Source organism: Falco rusticolus, chromosome 4 (assembly GCF_015220075.1).
Source record: "Falco rusticolus isolate bFalRus1 chromosome 4, bFalRus1.pri, whole genome shotgun sequence".
Classification (NCBI taxonomy): domain Eukaryota; kingdom Metazoa; phylum Chordata; class Aves; order Falconiformes; family Falconidae; genus Falco; species Falco rusticolus.
The window spans coordinates 95,346,349-95,358,607 of NC_051190.1; the positions used below are offsets into that span (position 1 = coordinate 95,346,349).

Below are 12,259 nucleotides of genomic sequence, written 5' to 3' on the forward strand. Positions count from 1 at the left end.
GAAACTAAAACACTTGTGTTGCTCTGTACCTATTTGTAGTAGAGCAAAGTATACAAGGAGTATGCTTGGGACTTTCATTCCCACTCCTCCCTCCAGAACCTGACATTCTTGGTACTTGTTCACTTTTTTGTGCTTATTTTCATTGCTGTAAGAGGTATTTGATAAGTGTGTCACCAGTGAATAGAAAATACATATCTGCATTTTGGTTTTTGTCATGTATGAATGAGACCATGAGAACCAGACCACTCTGGTCTGATTGTACGGGTCAATACTACTCCCTCTGGCAGGTCGTAGCATCTCAGAATGTTGTCCAGCAGAAGCGCTGTGAAATGTTAGTAGAAAATGAACCACACACAAACCTACCTCCCCAGGCACGTGCTTATCACGTGCTACTGTTGCTCCTGGAACTTTAGGACAGTTGTTATTTCTGCAGGCAGGGATAGGGCCATGCTAATATTCTTCCTGTTCAGTACTTAAAACTAAAATGTCCTTAATAGGATAAGTTCTATATGATATTAAAGTTATGTTTGTATTTCAATGTAAAATGTTCTAATAACCCTTATCCTCCAGATGGTAAAGGAAATTCTATAGAAAGAAAAGGTGGAAAAATGCACCTTTTTTTTCTCATTACTAATAACCATGACTAGTAACTTCAGAGACACTGTAAAAAGTACAAGACACGTGTAACGTATCTGTGACAGAGATATATATGTTACAGCTGCACATCCAGAAGTTAAGGCTAAGAATTCTTCTGCCCTGATGTTGTTATGTCTGTGGAGCTCTACACCTGACCTGGTTATCCAATGCTCCCTCGGTTGCTGATAGGCACAAAGTGGTGATTGCAGGGCACAATCTAGCTTGTGCAAAAGCAGAAGTCTTCAGCCGGTCAGATGAACCATAGCACTGAAGTCCATGTTACTCTGTTTTCTGGGAAGGGGTGAAAGCAAATCAATTTACTAGGTTAGTTGTAGACATTTACAGTTAGATCAGACAAATTACATCATTTGGGAGAACGATAACGTTGACTAGCCTTTTCCAAGATAAAGCTGAACTTCAGTCTCTGTGTCATTCAAGGGTTCTTCTTACAGTGGATGTAAATGGGATAAGATTGATACGGCTTGCTGCCTTTATTCAGTGCCCTTTGGGGAAGGAAAGATATAATTTGAGACTTGTCTGCACAGATTTAAAATAAGTGAGCTGGGTTCATTTTCCAGAAACATCTGTCTAGTTCCATTTTAGACAGTCTACATAGTCTCTGGAGTCTGCTTCAGAAGGTCGTGGTTCTTACAGACCTCCAATGTGCAGGTTGCTCTGATGCCACAGCTATATTTAGTCAACTGAATCTCAACAAATAATTAAAAAAAAAAAAAAAAAAAAAAAAGGCCTGTAAGCAATACTAAAGATACACAGTGTTCGTAGGAATAAGTGTCTCAGTTCCCTGGGGGCAGTGAGCCCACAGCTGAACGTGCACTGCATGATCTGTCTCTGAAGGAAGTCACTGAGCCAAAACGGCCAAGTGTAGAGAAAGATGATAATAAAGCGAGATACTGTATTATTTACAGATGGGAGGAGATCGTGATTCAGGCAGCTCATCCTCAACTCATGTTGATTAACTGTACTTAGCACTTACAAAAAGGTTCTGTAGCTAGTTCTACGCTGTGATGGGATGTTGAATGGCTTAAAATACATTCTGATCTGCCAGAAACAAATGTTCAGGATGGCCCCACCACAAAACTTCACTCCGAACCTATACATGCTACGTATATTGCGGAACTACTACTTTAGAAATGGTTTGCTAAATGTGGCAAATGCAAGTGCTGTAGATTTTAAATGAAAATGCTCAGTAACATCTGTTGCTGATGGATTTAGTGAATGTTCTTGTAGGTGGATAACTGAAAATGATGTAGTCTGATGCAAAGAACCCAAGAAACATACGCTTCTATTCTCCTTCCATCCATCGCATAGTCTTTATTAAGCAGAATATTAAATTAAATCTGAACAGTATTTATCTCCTAAAATTCAGTTTTTCTGAGCATATGTTGGATAAAGTCCATTCCATCTTCTGTCTGACTTCTAACTGCCTGCTAATGCAGTATCTATTGCGATCTGCATATGTTAGGAAAAAAATGTCAGGATATTCATCTGGATTCAGAGTAAGGCATCCAAAATAAATGTAAGGAAAATGACCTTAATTCAGCAAGGTGCTTCAGCTTTAAGCATGCAAATAGCCAACGAATCACATGCTTAAAGTAAGACTCACGTATTGTGCTTCTTGCTAAATTAGGCATGTTACATCTACATATCAAATGGCAGCAAAAGCCCAGTAAAAACACAAGAAAAACCCACAAAGAAAAGATAACCATGAAAGCTTTGGTTCAGAAGCAATGCTTTCTCAGATGTAATACAGTCCACATAAGGTCTGTCTTGTTTTTACTCAGTCATTTTATTTTATTGCTCAGTATCAAAAGGAATCAAACTGACATTAATTAAAGGCCATTGTGAGTTGTAGGTAATATTCATATAGTTCTTTGAATAGCATGATGCACATTGTAGGGACAAATTGAAATTATAGAAGACTGAAATAGGGAATCACAGTATGATACAATCATGTAAACAATAGCACATTAATACAGATTTCCTTCGTCCACTTGACAGGCCTGATCAAAAGTAGCAAATATTTTGATTCTAACAAACACTTGAGTTTTTCTTTTGAACAGCTGAATATATATTAAAAAAATAATCCTATAAATCAGAGTGGATTAATACATCTCTACTGCTTTTCTTCTTGATCTTTAAGGCTTATCAGAATTGTCTGTCCTCTCACTGAGTTTATTGGTTACTAAGAAAATGAGCTGAGCAAATGTTCATTGTTTGAACTGAAAAAAAAAAAAATTATAAGTTGCTGATATTCCCATAGAAGATATGAAATTGGATACTTTTGATCAGCCAGGAGGATATTAATAGTTGGTATAGACTTCTTATGTTACGAAGGACCATGTTTCAGCAGTTGACACCCCTGCAATTAAGTGATATGTAAGAGCTGTAAAATGGGTCTAAGTGGCTGAAGACTGATCTGCTCCGGGAACTTCTGGCCGTGTGTAAAGTCGCACTGGATTTCGTAAGGCTTCGAGTAAGATCAGGAAACTATTGAGAACTGGGCGGTGCAACAAAAATTAGATCTGCCTCAGTACATGGAAGCAGGACCGGTAGCTTCTTTTTAGAATTAATGTCAGCTTTCCAAAGACCTGTGCTAGCCTTGCTGCATGTGCATTTATTCCTGCAGCATCGGGATTCAGGACATTAATTAATTTGGGGTTAATCGCAGTTAAAGACTGGCATTCAGTCTCAAGCTGGTCAAATAAGGCATGAACTCAGCAGGAAGCTTTGGGGTAGGATTTAATCTCTATGTCATAATACAAACTAAGATGTTTAAGTGTATTTCGTGCCATTACATCCAATTAAATACTTGGAAATTAGGTTCCCAGTCTTTAAACTTCATTAAGGCCCCTCTTCTACAACAGTACTGGCTCTGGCTGACTTGTATGATTTGGTCAAGATCCGTGGGTCCCACAGACTGTTCTCCAGGTGATAAAAGGTTCATATGCCCAAAACATGTCTGAAGATGGAGGCTTACATGGACAACCCAGAGCTGTCTGCTCAGTCTCACTAGGATGGAGAAGGTTTATGGGATGCTCACGGTGGTTTATGCCAAGGAGGAATTCATGCCAATGTAGTCACTGCTGAATCTGCAACACTTCTATCTAGCAAATGACGAAGACGCCTTTGGTGTGTGAACACAATGCTAAGACACTCGGTGCCTTTCTGTCACGAGTTCTGGATTTTGATAATTACAGACTTCACTTCTATGTGCAGTCTGTCCTTTCCTAGCATTTTCTGTCTTCTGGGGGTTAGATAACCATTTTACTTTTTTTATAAATAGGATTAATATATAAAATCTTTTAAGTGCAATAAACACAGAAAAATATAAAACGCTTTAAGCCTGTGGCTCTCTCCCAGCATTTCACCCATTTTCTGTATCACCAGATAAAGGTGCAGGAAAAAGAGGGACAGTTCCAGGCAGGCTTGTGAATCAGAGGACCAGCTATTTTTGTGAGCTATGAGGGCAGCCATCACACCCAACATACGCTGAGAGCTTTTGTTCGCATACCGAGAAAACAAAGGACACACAGGTTTGCTACTCTTTCCTATGGAAAGATTGCACAGAAAGAGAAAGCTGCCAATTTCCAGGGCACAGTGCATTTCTTGAACTGACGTTCACGTGGTGTCTCCGAACTGCTTTGTTATGAGACTAAACGCTTAAACTGATCGGTTGATACTGGGGACTAAACTGCAGAACCACAGCCACACTTTACTACAAGCATTGGACTGTAGTACGAGGACAGTTTGAATGGTATTTTTCCCCCCTCCCCCCTAAATACGCACTTCAAACAAGAAAGCAGTCCAACAGTTTTCTAAGACACAAGAACAGGACGTGAGTTTAGTCCTTCAGAACAAGCTGTCTGTCTCCATCAGGGCTGTAACACCCATCTTGCACCAGAAATCAGCCCAGACTTCTTTCTTTTTCCTTACCTTATTCCTTTTAGTATCCAAGGACCTCTCATTTCCCTAGTGGTTTCTGACTATATTGTCTTTCAAACATTCTGCTTTTCTTATTTCGTAGTGTTGCTGTGGCAGTCTAAATGTCTTTTTCTTCTTGTAGTTGCAGTTTTCTCACTATTTCCCTGAACATCTGCAAGACAGCCCGTCTGGGTTGACACAGTGTGAGATGAGGCAGGCGGGCATTGCCAACAGAGGGCTCCTACTGCAGCAAGCGGGCTGTTGGAATCAGATGTTTTCTAAGATGTCTATGGGGACAAAGCCTTTCTTCTTCCCGCTGTATACTTTGATAAAGCCATCGTGTTCCTTTTCAGAAGTCACACAAATCTGAATGCAAAGAAGGTATGGAAATAATAAACTCTTTGCCATGATCAAAGCGACAAATTATTCCAGGCTATTTATTAGATGGATTAAACATCCTGCTAGTTACTTCTTTAAGTAGAACAATCCCTTTTAGACTCTCACTGCTTTGATAAGAAACTTAAACTTATATATTTAGAGAGTTACCTTTCCCCCGCCTCCCTGAAGTGCCACAGGTATGTGGGAGATGTTAAAATCATTAAGAACTTTGTGGTGGATCAAAGGTTTTGAAACTTGAAATGTGACCTCAACCTACTGTAATGACTGTGATTTAATTGTCTGTGTATGAGAGGAACGGGTATTTCAGATTATGAACTAGCTGGTGGTGGTGAAAAGCAATCATGATGCCAAGGTGGGTCACTGATAGCAGCTGATATGAACGCAGGTGTATTCTCTTCTGCGTGTTTAAGGAGCCCATGCACTTCTCAGGTGAGCGGTGAGTTATGTTATTTACTCAGCCCTCGCACCTGTTTTGCGTACCAAAGTGTGTGATCTGAATCCAGCTCTGCAAGCATGTTTGCATAACACTCCAAATGGAGGCACTCACAGTGAAACCATATGGTCTTCAGAATAGCACAAATATTACATTGTGGTACAGGTTTGCATTTCCTGAAGACCTTTGTGATCTCAGTTATTTCCATTTTGGGGCCCTTCCTGGGATGCTGCTGGTAACCAAGCCGTTTGAAAGCCTAGTGGCACAGGTATTTTAGACTGGGCACTTGAGTACAGAGACACAGAAAATAAAGAACTGTTTTCATACATCTGTGCCAAAGAACTATGTATTTCCTACTAATCAAACAAGGTTAAAAAATAGCCAGAAAACTGATGGTCCTATTGAGACCAACTCGCTGATTCCCCACGATGTCAGTGCCAGGTCTTTAAAGCTCTCTGTCTGGACTAAACACTCACAAAGGCTCTGTCTGATAGACATTTACAGCATTTAATTACAATAATTCAGAAGGTATGAAATGAACAAAAATGGCTCTAAACTGTTCCTGGCTAAATCCATTTCAGCATGACTGTTATGAATGGCATGGTGACACCTAAATACTGCTTCTGAATTCTGGGCCAGCTTGTCCTGTTGCTACATACATAAAATTTACTAGCAACACTGGTGCTGCAAGAGAGAAATAAAAGGTCATAAAAAAGCGGTGAAGCTGCTTCATATTTGCCACCTCCAGTATTTGGCAATGGTCAGGTGCATCTGTACCTACAAACAAAAGTTTTAAAAGCAGACTCATTAATTTTATTACTTTAGCTACCTACTTAACACTGGATTGTACCCCTGGGGCAGAATTACTGAGCACACCAACAGAGCTGACAAGCAATTAAAAAAATTAATGTATTGTTGTTTGGGCTAAATAACATGGAAAGTGTGGAAGAGGCATGGAATTGATGCCATTTAGTTTAGATTCTGTTGCAAAACAGTCAAACTCATTTGTGTCATGAATCCTTAGCACAGCAGCTGCTCCCTCTGCATAGGAAACAGAGAAGTTTAAAGCATGTGTACACAGAAAGATATTTCTGACTGCTGCTAGATGTTGGTCTGTGTCTCTAAGAAAGGCTATGAAAATTTCAATTATAAGAGAGAAAACTTGCAAAGAAGCATGAGACTGAGGATGGCTAAGCATGGCACAGTATCAAAGAGTGGGAAAGAGCATCCTGGTTGAGAGATGCCCCTTCTCAGTTGATCTCTGCTGCTGTGAGGGGAAAATGAGCATTAGCAGCTTCTCCATAACTAGAGCTGGCTGGGTAAAATTAATGCCTGACTCCATCACTGCATTTTCCTACTAAATAAAGATGTCTGCAACACCTTTAGCTTTTTGCATAGGCCAAAGAATCCCGCAAACTGTCAGATCTCCAGAAGGGACCTACAGCAGCTCTGCACTGCTCACTAGCCATGCTGAATTTCTTGCTTAACCTCTGGTGCCACGCAGAACATATTGTGGGAATAGAGTGCTTTTTCCTGATGTCTTGTACTGTCAGCAGAATGATTTGTGGACAAAAGAAAACTACTAGGTATTCTGAATACTGGTTTTCTTTATTTTTTGGAGTGAAAAAGGATGGTTCATTTGGTCTTTTTTCGAGTTTTTGGTTGGGTTTTTTTTGTTCTGCAGCTGGTTTGTGTGTTCCTTGATATCAGTGGGAGTGCTCCGCTACAGCAGTGACTTTAGATGTTCACTGGGCATGAGGAGTATGAGGCCTTTCTGTAAGAACTCTCACTCGATGGATCTGAATTCACCCAAATTCCAGCTGAGATTCTTTCACGCTAATACCCTAAGCTTTGCATGTGTCATTCCCAGACAGCAGAGTTTTCTCCCACTCCTTTCCTTCCTTTTTTTCTGCGTTGGGGGCAGAGCAAGCCTAGCCACAATATGCTACATTTTCCTAATCCTGTGCAACTCGGGAGGTCTCCTGGGGCTGTGGCAGCTGCTGGAGCTTGGCAAAGCCCTGAAGCTGCTCCAGACCTTGTGGTTTCAGAAAACTGGGAACACAACACCATCTTTGGCCACTCCTGTCCTTATCCCCTTCGGTGAGTGCTGCCACAAGTTGTAGCCTTAGATTTTGGCTCTTGTCTTTCTTAGGTCGGTGTAAATCCGGAGTAACCCCAGAGAAGTGCATGGTAGTATCCAGAGTTTTGGACTTCATCTGATGAATCGGCTGTTGCTGGGGACTAGCCTTGGTGGCAGACAGCAGACACAGTGACTGTGAAGGCACAAGGTGCCACAGCTACCTTCAGGCGATCACAGTTTTCTGTATCCAATTGGAAACTGCTTAAAATGGCAGCTACTCATGCTGGCGTGATTTCAGGGCAAGGTGGTTGGCCTGACAAGGTAAGTGAGCCACCAAGCAGCCACTCCAATGATTGGTAGCAACACAAATGGAGACAAACAGTTGCTTTTTTTCCCTGTGCCCTGGCTCAAGAGGTTAGTAGTGGAGTAAGCCACAGGGTAAGGAACCACACCTCAGGCTATTTCTCAGTCAAGTGATCTTCAGAACTAGTGGAAAGTGGGATCTACTATTATAAAGTCCCTTCCCCATTCTTTCATTTAATTTTGTTTAGAAAAAGTCTCCAAAATGAAACAAGCAAGCGCTCGTATTATGACTGTTGTCTGAACTTGTCAACATCTGCCCTGAGGATTTTCTGTCATTCAGCCCTGAGCAGATGGGGAAGAAGAGCAATTAGGAAATGATCCTTTAAGCTGCACGGTCATTAATATTCTCCTGTTCTTCTAAGTCCTGTGTTTTGAATTTGGGCTCAAGTGGCAAATTCTCTTTGTCCAGGAGTAATTTTGAACTTGCTCTAATTTTCTGCAGCTGTCTTTTGCTTATCTTCTCTCTCCCATATATTTAACCCATCTGTCGGCCACAGACTAGTTTTGATGAAGCAGGAATTTGATTATGAGGACAGTACAGCTTCAAGAGCTGCCCTGAAGCCTGCAGACAGTTCCAGGTCAAGAGGTCTGAAAGCTCAGGTCTTCTGTTTGTAAGAATGACAGCACAGGGACACTGAGTTTTTACATCTGCTGCTGTCTGTGCACGAAGTTCTTGCCTACATGAATTTTGTGGATGGAAATGGTAAGTAGTTCAGTTTTCATACCCATTCAGCCATAGTGCAAATGATGATGACAGGTTTTATATCAGCTGTTTCATTAGCTTTTGGACTGAGAACACCAGCTAGTTTTACTTATGGCACTTCTTTCGGGTTTTAAAGATGACCTGGACTGAACTAGCTGTGCCCATGTTTTGGACTCTTGAAAACTTGTGTGCCACTCAGTATCTCTGAATGAATGGGGACACCCATCCCTGTCCAGCAAGACTGATGTCAATAAAAATCAGAGACAGCTGGAATAAGAGCCTTTTCCCCTTAAGCCTAGTTGTGAAGCGCAGCAGTTATAATTGGGGAGCACATGAAAAACTGCAACATTACTTTCTGTGCATGGTTTGTGTTTTAAGTGAGTGAGTCTGAATGCGTAAGTCACAGTGATGGAAATGATTTTCAAAGGTAGCTGAGTCATGCTCTTAGAAGTTCAGCTTCTTTTAGAGCATCCCAGGACGAAAAATATGGGGACATAAAGTAATTCCTAGGCTGTGAAGTGAAAAGCCAAGTAGAAACAAAGCATCTAGACTTATCAGAAGATGATCTGAGACAGGTGGATCCACTGGGGCTGGAGATCTGGGCTGCAATCCTGCTTTATTGAGCCTAGCCTTGTGGATATGTTTAAGCCTATTCTCAGGCTCTCCTGGAGTGGCTGGATCATATCTGCACATAGCTGCTAATGTACACATGCCTAAAAGTCACTCTTGAAATTTGTGTGGCTGGGTGTTGGGGTAGGAGAGTTGTCCCCTGAGCTGTGGTGCCAAGGGGACAGCAGGGCTGACAGCTCTGGTTCAGAGGTTGTAGCCATCACAACAGCAGTGGCCTATTTGCAGTCGCTGCAGAAGCTCGAAGGTGGTTTTGGTAACAGGGCTAGTTTACATCAGTGACATTTATGAAATGCATCCGTCGTGAAATGGAACTGCTGCACTGACCTTTTAGTAAACTCACGGTCCACATCTGTCTGAGGCAGAGTTTCTGATTGCCAGTCTTGTTACAAATGTCACGGTTTGGGGTCATTGCTATTGCACAAGATGTCTTGTGCAATTTAAAATCAATTTTGTAATTTAATCACAAAAAGCCCAACTCTAAAGTGGTTTGTATTAGTGTGAGAGGCAGCCAGCGAAGGATGTGAAAAGTAGTTTGTGTTTTGTTTTTTTTTTAAGTGGTTATTTCCTTCATTTAACTAGGATGTTAGAGTAAAAAGACATTCAAACAATACAGTATTATGACTTCTTTTAAAAATAAGGATGACCAAAATCATTAGAGGCATTTTAAGAGATGTTTTTCTAAACATTGATTATATATTAGATATGGTGACTCTTTCTTTGTGAAAAGAGGTCACATCAGAGCCTGTAGTCATGCAAAGAATTTGTGTAATGTATGGTAATGAATTCAGGTAGGCTAGAGCAGAAGTTACAGGCTGAAGGAAACGTTATATATATCCAAGCTATAGTACAATCAATCAGAGTTGGAAATTATGCAGGTAGTGTTGTGTGTCAGCTTAAAAGAGTGGAAAGCCACAGAATTTGGCTGGTTTTGGTCTCCCTGTTAATAATCTTGCTTTATTGATGTCAGAGGCTATGTCTGCCTCCCTCCCACAGATTCCTGGTTGAGCCCTGTGGTGCCCAGTCATCTTTCAGGACCCACAAATCTGTCAGTGAACCCCGAACTCCAAGATGCTGATGTCTCTAAGGCAGTACACTTTTTCTCCCCTCAGGCTGGGTTTTGTGTTTCATAATGAAATTTTCAAGGGATCCTTTGTGAAGACTAGCTGGTGCACATTGCTCGAGATGGGTGAGCACATTGTGTTGGTTTCCCCTCGGTCCTCTTCTTGAGGGTTGGCTTTGCCAGAAAGGTTTGCGTGAAGCTGGAGCTCAGAATGTTTCCCAGGGCATGAAAATGCCAAGTGATTCCAGAGAAAGCCTCGCCCACTGTGCTTCAAACTTCGAAAATGTCTGTCTTCCTGAAATGGCTTTTCTTAAGGTAGACATGTGGATTTGTTGATGTGAATACATTGCCTTTTGCCTTACAAGAATAGACTCTCTACCTGGGAACATTCATGTAAGGCACAAAGGGGATAGAGACCTGCTCTATAAACCATGGATGGTATCAAGCAATATAATGAAAATTCATATTACTGTCACTGGATAAGTTTTTCTGTTGGTATATCATCCTTGCCTTTTTTTATTTCTGGACTCTCGTTAGATCCTACAGAATCTGACTGGGTGAATGAACATTATAAAATTGAAACAATTTGCCATACTATACTCACAAGAATTTATTAGACCATCTAATGAGTTTTTCTAGCTAAAGTGGGCCTTGACAGGAATTGATAGCAATGAATAAAGCTACCTTCTTGCTAATAAATAAAAATCCCCTTCTCGCTAATCTGGAGCAAACCAGTGCTTTGCAGATAGTACACACATTGCACTGGCAGCACTCCGGACACTGTGCTCAGAGACAGCTGAAATGGCTGGTTACATCCCACAGAAATCTCCAGATAGCACAACAACAAAAAAGAATTCTGCCAAACTTTTTCCAGAAGTCCCATCCAGATGACACTTTTTTTTTTTTTTTTTTTTTTTATGCCTTCCCTATTGCACCCCTCTCTCTGCTTCATGCGGAAAACAGGGAAGTAAAGGATGGAAAATAAGGACAGCAATGGCTGAAGAAAGAAGAAAGGAAGTTTGACTTTGGAAATATAAAATGATTTTTTTAAAGTAAAAAATTCCCAGTAACAAAATGTTTTCCAGAATAAGAATATTGTTCTGGTTTAAAAAAAAAAAATAATGTTGCCATTCAGGCAGCCGTTCAGGGATGTGTACACACATTGCACAGGCTATGTTCGGGAGCCCCTGTGCTCCTGTCCCCATGCTGCTGTGACACGTTGGCCCTTGTGCACGCTGCAGGCTCTCACGGGGGGGCTGTTATAGGTTCATAGAATCAGAACCATTTAGGTTGGAAAGGACCTTTAACATTATCAAGTCCAACTGTTAACCTAGCACTGCCAAATCCACCACAAAACCATGTTTCAGTGCAAAGGGAAACTGAGGCACAGACAGCCCCTGCAAAGCTCTCTATTTGGTGGAGGGCTCAAACCCTGTATAGAGGGACAGTGGGAAGCAGATGAGTGTCCATGTCCTGTCTGGAAATTACTCAAATCAGCCTTGAAGCTACTTGAATGTCCCTTGTTTGGGGGTGGGATCTGTTGGCTCCACTCCTTCCCTCTCATGTCTCTGCATTTGTGTGTTCTGCCTGATCTCTGCCCTTTGCTTTACAGCAAATATTTATTTCTTTCTTCCTGTGAAGCCTCTCCCACGTGGACTGAGGACCTGACAGCATTCACGTTCAGCCTTAGCATTTGTGTGGGTTTGAGACAGAGCTGATAAATTTGCAAAAACCCAGGAAGCAATAGACCGACAGGACAGATTCATCCCTTTCTTTGCCTCCTGCCCTACCAGAGATGATGACGTGCCCCTGACTACGAGCTCTCTTGTGAGCCTATTATGAAACAGGGACAACAGGAAAACCTCATCCTTAGATGAGGCTGCCAGACCTGCCCATTTAGAAACTGGTTTTGTGAGAAATGGGACAAGAAGCTGAGCCTTCACTGTTTGCAGCAGCAGCTACACTAACAGAAAGGGTCTGGTATGCCCGCTGATGGGAAGGCACTCAGACCTT

The 12,259-nt window shown here is 41.5% G+C and overlaps 1 protein-coding gene across 4 annotated transcripts in view; it reads right to left on the bottom strand.

Moving 5' to 3' along the window:
* Nucleotides 1-1,942: 1,942 nt before the first annotated feature.
* The window catches only part of STAC (SH3 and cysteine rich domain), a 74,834-nt gene continuing 64,517 nt past the window's right edge, over nt 1,943-12,259 (bottom strand). For all 4 annotated transcript variants that reach the window (XM_037386204.1, XM_037386202.1, XM_037386205.1 and 1 more), the window contains one exon: nt 1,943-4,944. In XM_037386204.1, coding sequence (XP_037242101.1) covers nt 4,846-4,944 — 99 coding nt within the window. In that variant the 3' untranslated portion in view covers nt 1,943-4,845. The remainder of the gene's footprint in view (nt 4,945-12,259) is intronic.